Source organism: Trematomus bernacchii, unplaced genomic scaffold (genome assembly GCF_902827165.1).
Source record: "Trematomus bernacchii unplaced genomic scaffold, fTreBer1.1, whole genome shotgun sequence".
NCBI classification, from domain to species: Eukaryota; Metazoa; Chordata; class Actinopteri; order Perciformes; family Nototheniidae; genus Trematomus; species Trematomus bernacchii.
In genome coordinates this window covers 48,573-64,008 of record NW_022987670.1, presented here as the reverse complement: position 1 = coordinate 64,008, position 15,436 = coordinate 48,573, and the positions used below count along the sequence as shown (strand labels likewise).

Here is a 15,436-nt window from a genome sequence, read left to right as displayed (position 1 = left end):
GTGTTGTGGAAGGGAGTTCCAGAGGGTGGGGGCAGCGATGGAGAAGGCTCTGTCCCCCCAGAGGGTGGGGGCAGCGATGGAGAAGGCTCTGTCCCCCCAGAGGGAGGGGGCAGCGATGGAGAAGGCTCTGTCCCCCCAGAGGGTGGGGGCAGCGATAGAGAAGGCTCTGTCCCCCCAGAGGGTGGGGGCAGCAATGGAGAAGGCTCTGTCCCCCCAGAGGGAGGGGGCAGCGATGGAGAAGGCTCTGTCCCCCCAGAGGGTGGGGGCAGCGATGGAGAAGGCTCTGTCCCCCCAGAGGGTGGGGGCAGCGATGGAGAAGGCTCTGTCCCCCCAGAGGGTGGGGGCAGCGATGGAGAAGGCTCTGTCCCCCCAGAGGGAGGGGGCAGCGATGGAGAAGGCTCTGTCCCCCCAGAGGGAGGGGGCAGCGATGGAGAAGGCTCTGTCCCCCCAGAGGGTGGGGGCAGCGATGGAGAAGGCTCTGTCCCCCCAGAGGGTGGGGGCAGCGATGGAGAAGGCTCTGTCCCCCCAGAGGGTGGGGGTAGCGATGGAGAAGGCTCTGCCCCCCCAGAGGGTGGGGGCAGCGATGGAGAAGGCTCTGTCCCCCCAGAGGGTGGGGGCAGCGATGGAGAAGGCTCTGTCCCCCCAGGTTCGGAGCTTGGTTTGTGTGGGGATAGAAAGGAGGTTCGCTTCTGATGCACGAAGGCTGCGGGAAGGGGTGTGGTGGTGGATCAGGTCGGTGAGGTAGGGGGGGGGGCCTGGTTATTGAGAACTTTGTATGTTAGCAGAAGGATTTTGAAGTGTATTCGTTGACGGACAGGGAGCCAGTGCAGGTTTTGAAGGACGGGGGTGATGTGGTCTCTGGAGAGGGTGTGGGTTTTGAAGGACGGGGGTGATGTGGTCTCTGGAGCGGGTGTGGGTTTTGAAGGACGGGGGTGATGTGGTCTCTGGAGCGGGTGCAGGTTTTGAAGGACGGGGGTGATGTGGTCTCTGGAGCGGGTGCAGGTTTTGAAGGACGGGGGTGATGTGGTCTCTGGAGCGGGTGTGGGTGAGGAGGCGGGCAGCGCAGTTCTGGATATATTGCAGTTTATTTAGGATGTTGGATGATGAGCCATACAGGATGCTGTTGCAGTAGTCCAGTCTTGAAGTGATGAATGCGTGGATCAGGGTTTCAGCAGCCGGGAAGGAGAGTGAGGGGCGGAGGCGGGCAATGTTTTTTAGATGGAAGAAGGCGGTCCTGGTGATATGGTTTGTGTGTTTATCGAATTTGAGCTGGCTGTCAAAGATTAGTCCAAGGTTGTGAATGTGAGGAGAGGGGGTTGGTGAGGTTGAAGTTCTGGGTGGTGTTGGTGCGGGATGTGGGTCCGATTATGATGATATCTGATTTGTCGCTGTTCAGTTGAAGGTAGTTTGTTTGCAGTTGGTGAGTGTGTAGTGAGTTGTGGCAGTGATGGTTTTTGTGTAGATGTAGAGTTGGATGTCATCGGCGTAGCAGTGATACTGGAGGTTGTGGCGGCGGATGATTTTTCATCCGCCGAAGAGGAGGGGACCAAGCACCGAACCCTGGGGGACGCCTTGGGACAGAGGGGCAGTGGAGGAAGTGCAGTTATTGATGTGGATGAACTGGTGTTTGTTGGTGAGGTATGATTTCATAACCCTGTCAGAGAGGCTGACTGCTGGCGATCCTCAGAGACTCCTGCAGGCAGAAACTAAACTTCTTCTCCTGCTCCGGATCCTTCACAACAAATGCATTAGGAGACAGGAAGCTCCCGGCCTTGCAACTCTTATCCAGCTAGTGTGTGGTGACGATGGGGATTCCTTTAGCCACGGCACACAGGAACTTGACGGTCCTGCGCACCTGCTCAAAGATGCTCACACTTCAGATCTCCTACTACGACACATCCACGAACGCTCTGGACACAGCGGGAGAAACGACATGCTTTCTGTTGGAGAAATACTGTTTTCTCCACTCTTTGGGTTGTTTTAATACACTGATATCATGTGTGGCTCTGAGACGTGTACGGCCTTGCAGCTGCCTCTTTATGATAACAGAAGGCAGAGCATTTCAGGTTGTTGTTCTATTCTGAGGAGACAGGCACATATTTGTTGTCTCCTATATTATCTCACATTGCTGGGAGTCCAGAAGTCGCAGATGACACATCCAGTTGTCCCATCTTCCCTTCACCTATGGCTGACATTCCGACACCCGCAGCCACCGTCCTTTTACGGCTTTACTCTCCGTGTTTTGGGACTATATACGCCTGAAGTTTTTTGCTGTTCCTTTGAGCAACATACCTCATGTGTGTGAGTTAACCCGTATCCTTTGTATGTGATTTAACTTCTTGCAAGAATAAACTAGAACCTGATCATTGATTCTCAACCTGGTGTCGAGTGATATTTTTCTAACATATTGTTCCTTCGAGCCGGATCCAAGATCTCCTTTTTTCTCCCAGCGAACGAGCCTGACACTGTGCACAGGGAGTCAAGAGACTCTTACGAAAAGACCCCTACCTTGTTTCCTTTACAAAGAAACCATTTGGTAAATAGGGGGGCCAGGTTACGCTGGAGAGGAGAGGAGTGACGGATCCTTGAACTACCGACACAGGAGAGAACGTCAATACAGGCACCGTTTTGGTTTCAAACCCAAAACCCAACTTTTAAATGGTTTGTGGGTCAAACTAGAGGCCAGTTTTATTAGTTTCGGAAAAAACTAAAGGATCTTATAGTTCGAGGGTGGACTATAGGGTACATTTTCTTAGTTTTACTAAAACTATTGTGAGCTTTATAGTAGGATACAAGGTACGACTATGTTATAGTGGGTTACTAGGTACGACTGGGTATTTACTTAGTTTTGGGGAAAACTTTGACAGTTTAGTTTTCTTAGTTTTGCTAAAACTATTGTGAGTTTATAGTACGAGGTACGGCTATAGGCATTTTACTTAGTTTTGGGGAAAACTAGGACAGTTTAGTTTTCTGGGTTTTGCTAAAACCGTTGTGAGTTTTGTTATGCGTAGACTATAGGGCAGTTTTACTTAGTTTTGGGGAAAACTAAGGGAGTTTTATAGTTTGTGGGAGGACTATAGAACAACTTTTTCTTAGTTTTGGTAAAACTATAGAAGTCTAATCATGGGTTCATGCTGCAGTGAGACCCGTGGGAAGAAGATAGAAACAGAAATAGTCATCATATCAGGAGATGCTAAATGGATGCAGGTGAAGCACAGAACGAGTGTAAAGGGAAAGGGAGGTTAGGGTAGAGGAGCCAACAACTGATTGATAGCATTGAGAACAAATGTAACGGGAATGGAAAAAGGGTGGAAGAAGAGGATTTGTTAGGGGCTATGATGTGGTTAGCCGAAGCAAGGAATAGAAGGGAAGGACATGAGAGAGAGGTAGAGAGGAGACGGAGAGAAAGGGAAAATGCTGAGGAAACAGCATTTTCAGAAAAAGAGAAATCAGAAAATGAGGTTTTGTATAACTTGTATCCTAATCTCCCCTATTCCGAGAAACTGGAGAAACTTGACGATCAAGTTGTATGCAGACGCCGCCAACCCCCTCCTCCGTATCTCCCTCCTGTGGGACCTGCTGTGATGCAGGAGCAATGGATAGATGAAAACCATGCACCAGCTCAACACCTCGGGGATCTCCTCGGACCCCTGGCCTCCTGCTCGTCTCACCCCTCTGCTCCCCCACCGACTCCGCTGCCTCGGCCACCCGCTCCGCCCTACACCTCCACACACCGACCCTCATGCTCCGCCCTACACCTCCACACACCGACCCTCATGCTCCGCCCTACACCTCCACACACCGACCCTCATGCTCCGCCCTACACCTCCACACACCGACCCTCATGCTCCGCCCTACACCTCCACACACCGACCCTCATGCTCCGCCCTACAACCTCCACACACCAACCCTCATGCTCCGCCCTACACCTCCACACACCGACCCTCATGCTCCGCCCTACACCTCCACACACCGAACCTCATGCTCCGCCCTACACCTCCACACACCGAACCTCATGCTCCGCCCTACACCTCCACACACCGACCCTCATGCTCCGCCCTACACCTCCACACACCGACCCTCATGCTCCGCCCTACACCTCCACACACCGAACCTCATGCTCCGCCCTACACCTCCACACACCGACCCTCATGCTCCGCCCTACACCTCCACACACCGACCCTCATGCTCCGCCCTACACCTCCACACACCGACCCTCATGCTCCGCCCTACACCTCCACACACCGACCCTCATGCTCCGCCCTACACCTCCACACACCGAACCTCATGCTCCGCCCTACACCTCCACACACCTACCCTCATGCTCCGCCCTACACCTCCACACACCGACCCTCATGCTCCCGCGCAGAGAACAGCCGGCATGAGGGGGGAACCCAGCAACACACGGTCAGGTAAGACATTCAGAATGCCCGTTATGCCAGTTATGAATATATCAGGGAATGTGACTGATTTTCTGAATGTGGTGAAATTGGCAAACAAAATACAAATAAAAAACAATTGAATAATGTAGGACTTTTGTTGCTGTCAGTTAGGGGGAGAGTAGGGGCTCAGAAAACTGACATCTGTATTGTTTCATCGTTTTTTCCTTCTAATTTTGTATTCTTTTCTAAACCACACACTGTTATTTACACAACAATAAGACACCATTATCCTTGTGTTTATTTATTTGTTTGATTAATAAACACAAGTTGGAGTCCGTCAGGACCGAGGGTCGGAGCAGCTCATAGTAGTTGCTTTAGAGAATTTTACACCCGGAAGTAAGTATTCTCTCCGCTTCGCTTGACAAACCCGAGCGTCGAACAGCACTTTGAAATGGGATGGAACCACGGCAGACTGTCCAAAACTGGATTTGAACGCACCCCGTCCCCCCTCCCCCAAAAAAAACTTGGGTCGCAGGTTCCTCAACAGTTCATTACAAGACATCTATCGATATGTGTGTACCTCCACCATTAGACTGTCATATTCTGCACATTTCTTATTCTATATACATACATCTTATAAGAGTTTAATACATATGTATAATATCAGTTAAAATAAGTGCTTCAACATAGTTAACATTGCAGGAAAGTTGATTGTCAAGTCCCAAAACAAACCATGCAATATATTAGACGTTAAGTACTTTGTCAGGCTTAATATAGATACCCCCAAAGCTTTGTTCTCATTCAAAAGAAGACCTTAACCTAAAGTATTCTTTAAAGTTTAAATAAAGCATTATTAGTTTGTCTGTTTTGCACATCCTCCTATTAATATCTTTGGACGTCCTGCACTAAACTGTTTTATTGTAGAGATCACTACAGTATCTTCTTGATATGTTCTATTCTATATTTCTATCATTGACCTTCTACTTTCCCCCTATGAAAGTATGTCTCTTTCTCTCCCCCTCTCTCTCTCCCTCTCTCTCTCTCTCTCTCTCTCTCTCCCCCTCTCCCCCCCCTCTCTCTCTCTCTCTGAGTGACAGCCATGCACATCACAGGTGTGATCTGGTCCGTCTTCTTTTTGTGTTCAGTAGTTTGATGCCACGTCTTCAGATAAAGGTGAACAGTTTATCAGAGACAGCATTTGTGCTCCTGAGTCTCCTACTCTGTGTCTCTCTGAAGAAGAATCCGCTGATCTCAGGTTTTCTCAACAAACAGCAGAATCTCTGGTGAGTTTCCTAAACATCTCAAACACACTGAATACTTCTGTTGGAACCACAATCTGATTTAAAGAAATCTCAAAGTAGGACTAGTCTTTAAGGAAAACCAGAACTAGGATCTCATCTAACGTCATTTAATTTGTCTTTTTACTTGTGTATTGTATGTTTTTGATTGTATATTGGTACTGGTACATTTTCTGTATTGTTTACCTGCTTGGGGACCGCGGACGCACATTGCATTTTATACAGATACAGATCATACTTCTTTCTGAAATCTTCCAGTTGTTTCTTTTTTGTTGGCCGTTAACATTTTACTTTTGGTGATATTACTTTGATATTATGTCAACAATACTTTTGATAACTCTCTTCTTATGTACAGTGGTGCAGGGTTTTTGATCAATGTCGTAGAACAAAATGTAAAAAAAGGAAGTGCCAAAATGCTGAATCATTTGTTTTAGAACTCATTCCTGCGCCACCTTTTGGCATATACTACCTTGTTCTTATATAAAGTAACAGAAACTTAGACGGTGAGGAGGATCAGACAACTTGTACTTTACTTTGGTGGAAAAAGTATTCAGAGTCTTTACTTCAGTAAACGTACCAATACGATTAATATCAAAGACTACTTTCACAAGTAAATGCATTTTAAACCAAACTTACTCTCACTTTGAAAGTATCAAAAGTAAGGGGACTAATTTAGAAGGAAAATGTATTTCATATGTGCTCTATTATAATATATGACATTATTGATTGTTAATATTGTTGTAACAATTAGCATTTTACTTCAGTTACTTACTGCTTATTGTAATCTACAGATGACACACACTGCTCCTCTTTGTGGAGTAAAGCATGTTCCCTTCCTTCCTGCTCTCAAACAGAGCCAGCTACCCCCTCTCAAGGTATGTGATCATGGTTCAGGTATGAACAAACAACATGCTGGTAAATGCATATGCTGCTTCCTCCTTCACTGCATTAACCTGGTTAACTCGTAGTTCTGGACTTTGTGTGTGAAGTAATGTGTTTATCATTAGACTGGGCCAACACTTTCCCTTTGACCCTGCTCAGAGAGCTTTATGCTGATGTCACTGCAGTGAGTGCTGTTTTGGCTGTTTGGTTGTTAATTGTTTAACCACTAGATTCAGTGAGGGTTATCTCACCGATCTCCATTCAGAAAACTCACATTTTAAAAGGTTTTTCGCCTGCCGTCTGTCTGCAGACTTGTCAAAGCATTAATTCAAGGTTTTTACTAACCGGTATCAGTATGTTGTTACTTCATCATTTTGAAACGTGTATTACAATTAAATCACGGTCAAATATGTTCATCTTGTTGTAGTTGTAGCCCCCTTGCCAGCGATTCTCTCTGAACATTCAGCAGTCGAGAGTGTTTACGTCACTAGTTTAGCATACTCAGCCCGGTTGTTGGCCCGGTAAGAACCTTGATTTTGGAGGGCCAGAAAAAAGTGAAAAAGTAGCCCTGAGAAACCTTAAACCGTGCTACGTGCTGAAGTGGAAAAGTGCCATAACAGGGCTGGAATAGAGGGATATGAGCAGGGGTGCACATAACTTTTTTAGTGAGTTACTCAGATGAGTACCAGGAGACAGCGTTTGGTACTCACCCCACATGAAGCGTGGTTTTAATAAGTGCAGTCTTCCTCACTGTCCTCCTCAGTGTCTCCTTCACTGTCCTCTATTTACACTTCTTGCATGCTAGATGATGAAGATGCACCTCCCTGTCTCTTTTTAAGCCTCCGATTTGCTTTCTCCAAAACTTGTTGCCAAAACTGTGAAGTCCTTGCATTTCCTGAGGCCAAGTTGAAGGATCAAATACTAAGAAATTATCACATGACTTGTAGTCATATCTGATTTCAGAGGAGGGAAGTAACAAAGTACATTTATTCAAGTACTGTACTTAGGTACAATTTATGCTACTTTGTACTTCTACTCCACTACAGTTCAGAGGTAAATCATGTACTTTTCCTCCACTACATGTATTTAATCCCTTTAGTTACTTCACAGATGTGGATGAATGATGTGAAATATAATCAAGTGTTAAATCAGACTTTAGTTCCACCTGGAGTAAATTCACAAGCTACCCTGCAGTAGCCTATACAAAGTCATTCAAACTAATTTTTAAACACTTTAATGATCAATAATTATAAAACATATCATATACATTATTATGAAATGGACCAATCTGCAAAATGACTACTTTTACTGTCGCTACTTTAACTAGGTGTTGATGATAATACTTTTCTAATTTTACTTGAGTAACACTTCATCCACCTAACCCTGTCTGATTTCAAACTCTTCCATTAACAGCCTGAGTAAGTTTGCAGGCAGCTGTGTGTTTACTCCACTGTTGTAAATAAAACTGCAGCAGCTTGACCACAGAGCGTGAACGTTGTGATCAGCTGATTTTGCGCAGTTCTCCAGTGTGTGCGCGGGGCACAGAATGTGCACAGGGGAGTCTCCCACTGCAGCCAGTTGATGTAGTTTTGGTACAATTCTGTTGTACACACCGACGTTAACAGCAGCCCCGTCTGTGCACACGGCGACCAACTCTGTCGTCCAGTGATCTAAGCCTCTTTCTCCTGTGAAGCTTCACAGGTCCGTCGGTTATGCCCTGCGCGGCACGGCCAGCACCCAGTTCAATCAGTCATAGAAAGTCCGAAGATTTTTGCAGGGAGCGAAACGGCAAAGTGGCTGCTTAATGTCTTTGTTTTTTTTGGACATGTCTAATAATTTACTCCACTGAGTGTTGACAAGAAACACGTATAGACGAAATATGTGTTTTTGTATGGGCTCAGAACAGTCTCATAATACACACATGCACACAGAAGGATTCACACTTGTATTTCATGATCCGCAAAAGGATTCACACTTGTATTTCCGGATCCACACTTGTGTTTTTCAATGCACACACAAATGTGTTCCGTTTCATATACATGTAAATAAAATCCAAATAAGAAAAAAGTTTTACATATGTATTTTTGATCCTCACATATTTGTTTTCCGTTTAAAACCGCTGCACCTGCAAACACAAACCGCTTTCTGTGCATGGATCGCTCTGCATTCGTGTGTGGGTTTTTTGAGACTCCCCTGACGGTGACCCGATTCGTACTTGTAATTTTTTCTATCTATAGCCAATCAGATGTCTCCTCAATTCTAAGCCAATCACATGAGCGCGCCCCCACAAGGGTAGATTTCTTGCGTTCATGACGTAGCGCTTCATGTACGCATTTTGCGCTGTCCGGAGCTGACAGGTCCATGGAGCCTGCCTGCAGGCGCTAATCTCAGGACACCTCCACTCTCAGTACATTGCCACTTTCCGATCAGGAAATGCACGCAAATACAAGCCTTTATATTATTAAGGTACAGTGCCACTTTCCGAACCATTAATGAATGCTTGTGTACACAAAAACGGCAGGCAAAACTGTTTTAAATGTGTGTTTCCTGTATGGTGATCAGCTGCTTTATTTATGTCTGTATGAAGTTGTTGTGAGTGTGGAGGGAGCAGCTACAGGTTAGCTTAGCCTAATCGATCAGTGCACTACGAAGCCAGTGCTAGACAGTGAACTGTCAACGGGGGGAGCCCCGCCGGTCATTATCGGCCGATATTCACTCTTAATAGTTTGATCGGTGCTCTCTATAAAGGCCGATCAGGAGAGCTGGATCTGATCGATATGGACATAAACGCGAGTGAAGTTTTAGCGAGCTGCATGAGAAACTGACGGGCTGTCAGGAGAGAGGGAGGGAGAGAGGAAAAGAGATGATCCTTACTCCCGTGTTATTATCCGGTCATAGTCCGGTAATTACCTAACGGAAACGCTGCTACACAATTCTTATTATTATTATTATTGAAACATGACCGGTAAGTTTCAAATTTGTCCGGTAAAATTAAATTCTGTCCGCGGAAACCCTGCTCCGGACTACGCAAAATGCGTATATGAAGTGACATGAACGCAAGAAATCTACCCTCGTGGGGGCGCGCTCATGTGATTGGCTTAGAATTGAGGAGACATCTGATTGGCTATAGATAGAAAAAATTACAAGTACGAATCGGGTGACCGTCAGGGGAGTCTCAAAAAACCCACACACGAATGCAGAGCGATCCATGCACAGAAAGCGGTTTGTGTTTGCAGGTTCAGGGGATTTAAACGGAAAACAAATATGTGAGGATCAAAAATACATATGTAAAACTTTTTTCTGTATTTGGATTTTATTTACATGTATATGAAACGGAACACATTTGTGTGTGCATTGAAAAACACAAGTGTGGATCCGGAAATACAAGTGTGAATCCTTTTGTGGATCATGAAATACAAGTGTGAATCCTTCTGTGTGCATGTGTGTATTATGAGACTGTTCTGAGCCCATATTTTTGTTTTGATGACCTATCAGGTACGCAAAGGCGCGTTGTGACACAAGTGACGTTACGCATTTCAGATTGTTGCCGCGCATGCGTACCTGCGTACCAGTTATGTGCACCCCTGGATATGAGGGATTCTAAAATACATGATCTGTTTGTATTTTGAGAAAAACACATCATAGACATGTTTTTATATTTTTTTATATATCTGAGACCCATAATATATGCCTAAAAATAGCATGATAGGTGCACTTTAACACATGTGCACTGTTTTCTTCAATATTATTCAATATACTTTTTTTTTGGTTAATGCCCACACACTTTGATCTTGACTTTGTCTTGATGTGTCTTATCTGGGTGAAATAACAGCATTGTGGTCTTCAAATGTGTTTAAAGTTTTCTCTTTTCTCTTGTCTTTTTAATTCTGTAAATTCTTTAGCCAAGTTCTGGACAAATACCAGTGATTATAATGTGGAGAGGGTATTAGTGTCCGGATTAGAGAGCTGAGGGGTATGGATTTACCAGATGAATCGGAAAAGACATAGGGATCAAGATAGGTGCCAGTCTCTTTTGATTGATCTGTTGGCCCGTCTTTCTGTCTGTTTCTGCCTCTCCAGTTGGTTTCATGTCTTGCATTTCTCTATCCTTCTGATCCATCCATTCATGTTTTCCTGTATAAGTCTTTATTCTGCTTTCTACTCATCTATTGCTTAATCTCATTCAGTTACTGGCCATTATCATTCCTGCAGTCATTTGTATTTGGTTCACTCTTTTGGGGATTGAATGAAAATGAAAGGTTTTTCACTTGTTTTGTTTCAGTTGTCAATTCCTACACCAATCTCATCAATTGAATTCCTATTTATTTTTCCACTGTATTGGATGCCTATATTATGTAATACGTGAGAAAATAAATGTGTATAGATGTTGTCTGTCTGTGTTTTACCACTGCTATTACTCTGCTTTCACAGGCTGCTTACAGGATGTTTCATTTACACTGTACAAGCCATAACACATAAACCTTTGTGCCGGGAGTCACTAATGTGATTATTCTTTCCATTATATCTATTTAAAGTGGCAGAAACATTATTCAATGTGTTATAATTAAGAACTAACAGCTTAGTTTGGTGTGGATTTGACACAAACACCTGTTATCAAACAGACACATTTTGAAGAAGCTTGTTTAGCCCCATCCAGCATTTTCCACATGGGTTGGGACAGCTCTTGGGCTTTTCCAAGTCCTTGTTTAAGAAAATAACTACAATCCATAATAACCTCTCCCCCACTTTGTATCTCATCAGTTATTTCAAGAGGAAGATTGTCACCAGCCTGACCATGCGCCAGCTCCCAGAGGCCCTGTCCCAGGCAGGCCTTCAGTTTTCTGGGGCCACTGAGGAGGACTTTGATGAGATCATGGGCATAAGCCAGGGTATAGATGGAGGCCTCGACTACCTGCCCACGAGATACACCGACTGGCTGCAGGAGACCAACCGCACCGTCATATTGGCCCGCAAACAGGGAAAAGTAGTAAGTTCAATCAAAATATTTGATTGTGAGTAATATAATAACTTATGGATATAAAAAGCTGAATTCTTGAATTACAGAAGTCGGAAAATAGTTTTCTTATCCAAGACATTTCTCTGTGCAAAAGTAAGAGTTTCATGACTTAAAATGAAAAAGGTAAAAATTACATTTGTCATAATTAAGGCCATTCCTCGTTGGTTTCATTTCTCAGCAACTGCGTTTAATAAGCAGAATTCTACTGGGAACTTTCCATTTTCCAACTATCCAAGAACACACTGTATTAAAATGAAACAATTGCGAATGACTGGGAGTCACCTTTGTCCTACTTTGGAGACTAACTGCCATTCTAATATGTCCCAGACCAGTCTCTCTAAAGTAGAGCCCACCAATGTGATTAACCTTTCTAACGTCCAGCAAGACAGCAATCGAGAAAAACCTCGTAGTAATGGGGGGTTACTTGGGTTAGGAACTGTTTATATAATTACTGAATTTTAAATCGTAACCTGTACACGCCAAGCACTGATGCTGACATGTTGTATGGATAGAAACTATGCACTGAGCTCTTTGGTGGCACTTTCAATTGGTAGTAGTTACTTTAAGTTACACTGCATACTACACCAGCTTTGAGTATTTAGGAAGACTTCTTTCTTTTCTTTCTTTTCAATGACATTGAAAGTGTTTTAGATAACTTTCAGTGACAGAAGGCAAAGTATCCAACATATCCTGGGTCATCCCAAGGTATTTTCAGTTCAAATGCATAATCTCTTTAGCTATTCTGAGTTTTTGGGGTTCTCCTTCCAGTTGGACATTCCCAGAACACAGTAACAAAAGAAGGTTTCCAGAAAACATGCTAATAAGATGCCTGAAAGATCTCAACTGGCCCCTTCTAGCTCCAAAGATCAGTGGTTCCAAGCTAAACTTCGTTGACTGTTTACAGATGTTCTGGTTCTGGTGGTACATGAATTAGTCTGCTGCCATTGCCACACAGAAATTGGCTCATGTTTCATGCTCTGATTAGCATGTTCTTGTTTCCCAAATCTCTTAGACATTTAAGATCATTCATAATTTGTCAGCTCCAGACCAGCTTCAGAAATGGTTCTAAAAAGGACATGTCAATGATTTTCTTCGCATTTTTTCTTTTTCTTTTTCTCCTCAACAGATTGCTCTGGAGTCAGTGTTTGTGATTGACGATGGGGAGACTATGCTGGTGCAAGCTCTACGCGTCGCCCCTCAGGAAAGGGGTAAGGGTGTGGTTGGGGTTCTGCAGCGCTTTTGCTCTGATCTGGTCAAATCCAAGTTCCCTGATGTCAAAGTAACCCGCATGACCCGTGATCAGCTCGGACCAAAGGATTTCCAGAAATATCGCCTCATAACCAAGCAGGTACAAGCAACAAGCCTTTCTATGTATCGGCTTGTGCTTTATAAGCCTCAATTTAAGTCCGTTGGTTACACTATTGATGTAACTATATACGATATAGTCCATGGTCAGCTCACGCATTGGCTTTCTTCTCTATAGGGTATTCTCCTGGTGCGCTTCAGGGCTGAAGAACTCAAGCTGCGTCTGTCTGATCTTGGTCTTGGAGATATTCAATCTTCTTTGTCCACCTCCTTCAAACCTCCTCCAGTGCGTCTCGACAATACAGCCATCCGCCGGCTGTATCTGACCTCTGATCGGATGCATGGGGTCCTTCCTAACGCCACCATCATTGAAGAGGGTCAGCCATTCAAGCTTCTACCCAGTAACATGGCTATTCTACTGAAGAAGGACATTGACTGGATGGTCGATGATGTGGCCAACCCTACTGTGGCCAGCCTCTGTACATTCCCTTACAGGGTGCCCATTGGAGATGACTGGTAACTCTTCTTTCTTTCTTATTATAATAATTTCAATTCAGGGACAACTACTGTGCAGAAAAATATGCAATAATGTTGTCTTACAATAATACCATTGGTGCCAGATTTGATAATTTGTTATATACATAGTGGTTTTAACCCTCCTGTCATGTTCGGATCAAATTGGAATGATTACTTCTTTCATCAATCATAAATATTGTGTGTTATATTTGATTGCGTCAAGACCTTATGATATTCTCCACGGTCGACATTTGAACATATAAAGTTGCTGATCACCACTTTCTTTGAATTTTGAGTGGTTTAGTTAACTTTGTAACAATGATGGTGTTCCCAGTCAAAAATGACCACCATAGGAAATGAATGGGTAACGTCTAGAGTATGTTCATCCATCAGATAGTACACACCCATTCATGTAAACCAGAAGTCTGAGACATTGTTTGCATCTTAAAGGTGGGGTAGGTAAGTTTGAGAAACCGGCTCGAGATCGCTAGAATTTGAAAATACACAACCGGAGAAAATCTGCCACTTCCTTACAGAGCCCCTCCTCCAACACACACGAACGCGCACATGACCAATGAGGGATTCCCAGGAACACCAAAGTAAGGGGGGAGAAACAGACACGACAGGAGGGTTAAGATTTCCAGAAGTTACTTTAGAACAAGAAAGTATTTTCACTCAATTGACTATTTGTATTTACACTTCTTTTAAACCAGGTATTCCCTGAACATTAACATGTTCGGTAAGGAACTGGATCCTGTCCAACAGCAGTTCCTGTGCCACCTGCAGCGCCACACTGCCACTCTGAAGGGTCACGTGATGTGCCAGGTGTTCCTGGACCCCCCACTCTGGAAGCCCATGATGGAATTCTGCCGCAACATCTTGAACGTGGAGCTGGTGAAGGAGTACACCCAGCAATGCGTGGTGGAGTCAGACGTCATGTAGCTACGGGAGGTGGATGGAGAGGAGTAGGAGACGTTGGAGCCAGAAAGGACTAAGGACAAGGGGCAAAACAACTCAATTACACAAAAAACACAACCCTTTGTAATGAGGAGGTAGAAACCAGGCAAACAAAATGTAGGTTCTTCAAAACAAAACTGGTAGCGCAGTTTCATTTAACGATACCTAAATTCTGATCGGATATGATAATAATTCATTGTGAAGCCAAAAAGGAGTAGATTTTAGATGCCCCACTTTAAGACAAAAGCCCTTTGCTAACATTCTGCTTTGGTAGCTCATATTCTGGATTTCCCTAAAAAAACAATTACTCAAATATTTCCCTATAATATTCGTAAATGATGTATCTTATGCCCTTTTAAATAGACAATTAGACTAGTTTCATTTAAAATGCTAGAGATGGTTTCCCAGTGGTAGGAACCAGTTTATTTAGTGTGTGAGCTGATCATTTCCATTCATTCATCCTGGTTTCAGTCTAAGCAAGTCCAATTATACTTTCCATTAGCCGCAACCACTAGCTATTCCTGGGGGATTCCAAGTAGGGCTGTGCGATTATGGCAAAAATCCTAATCACGATTATTTTGGTCAATAATTGATATCACGATTATTAAAAACGATTATCCATTTACTTTGAAAACATCCATTTATTGAAACAAAAATGTGAACAGTATGTTTTTAACAGTTGATTACCCTGAACTTTAAGTATAATTCAACTGAAAAACCAAAAAAATTAAAAAATATAATAATTACATTTTTTTTTTTTTTTTATAAAAATAATAATCGTTTTATTTCGATTACGTTGTTTTCGTAATCGTTGCAAGCCAAAATCGTAATCGAGATTAAAATACGATTAATTGCACAGCCCTAATTCCAAGGTATTCCCCGATGCGATGACCTTTGTATTCAAATCAGAATGACCTTTGTCTGAACTGGTTTCTCCACCCAATTGAACATGCCCAAATACCCTCTAAAGAAAGGTGTTCTTGAGGCAGGGTGAACCAGGTCAACTGATTCTGTTTTAGGTGAAGGATTGGCTCATAGAGTCTTCCAGGTGTGTAGTTCCTCTCCCTTTTTTCTTTAAA

At 43.8% G+C, this 15,436-nt stretch overlaps 1 protein-coding gene across 2 annotated transcripts; it reads left to right on the top strand.

Annotated features, from left to right (window-relative positions):
- Positions 1-895: 895 nt before the first annotated feature.
- On the top strand, positions 896-14,961 carry LOC117487402 (histidine N-acetyltransferase-like). Of its 2 annotated transcripts, none has more exons than XM_034136015.1 (7): positions 896-4,412; positions 5,528-5,665; positions 6,472-6,555; positions 11,324-11,549; positions 12,706-12,927; positions 13,063-13,400; positions 14,114-14,961. In XM_034136015.1, exons 3-7 carry the CDS (start codon positions 6,506-6,508, stop codon positions 14,340-14,342), a joined length of 1,065 nt encoding a protein of 354 aa, XP_033991906.1. In that variant the 5' UTR covers positions 896-4,412; positions 5,528-5,665; positions 6,472-6,505; the 3' UTR covers positions 14,343-14,961. The 2 variants fall into 2 exon arrangements, with proteins under 2 accessions (XP_033991906.1, XP_033991907.1); XM_034136016.1 differs by having other exon boundaries at positions 5,495-5,665.
- The last annotated feature ends 475 nt before the right edge of the window (positions 14,962-15,436 follow it).

Bases quoted from the DNA above. Each gene is read 5' to 3' on its own strand.
- LOC117487402 (XM_034136015.1), top strand. From the start codon at position 6,506: ATGTTCCCTTCCTTCCTGCTCTCAAACAGAGCCAGCTACCCCCTCTCA. The intron at 12,928-13,062 runs GTACAAGCAACA...TCTTCTCTATAG, and splicing joins ATCGCCTCATAACCAAGCAG to GGTATTCTCCTGGTGCGCTT. The intron at 13,401-14,113 runs GTAACTCTTCTT...CTTTTAAACCAG, and splicing joins GTGCCCATTGGAGATGACTG to GTATTCCCTGAACATTAACA.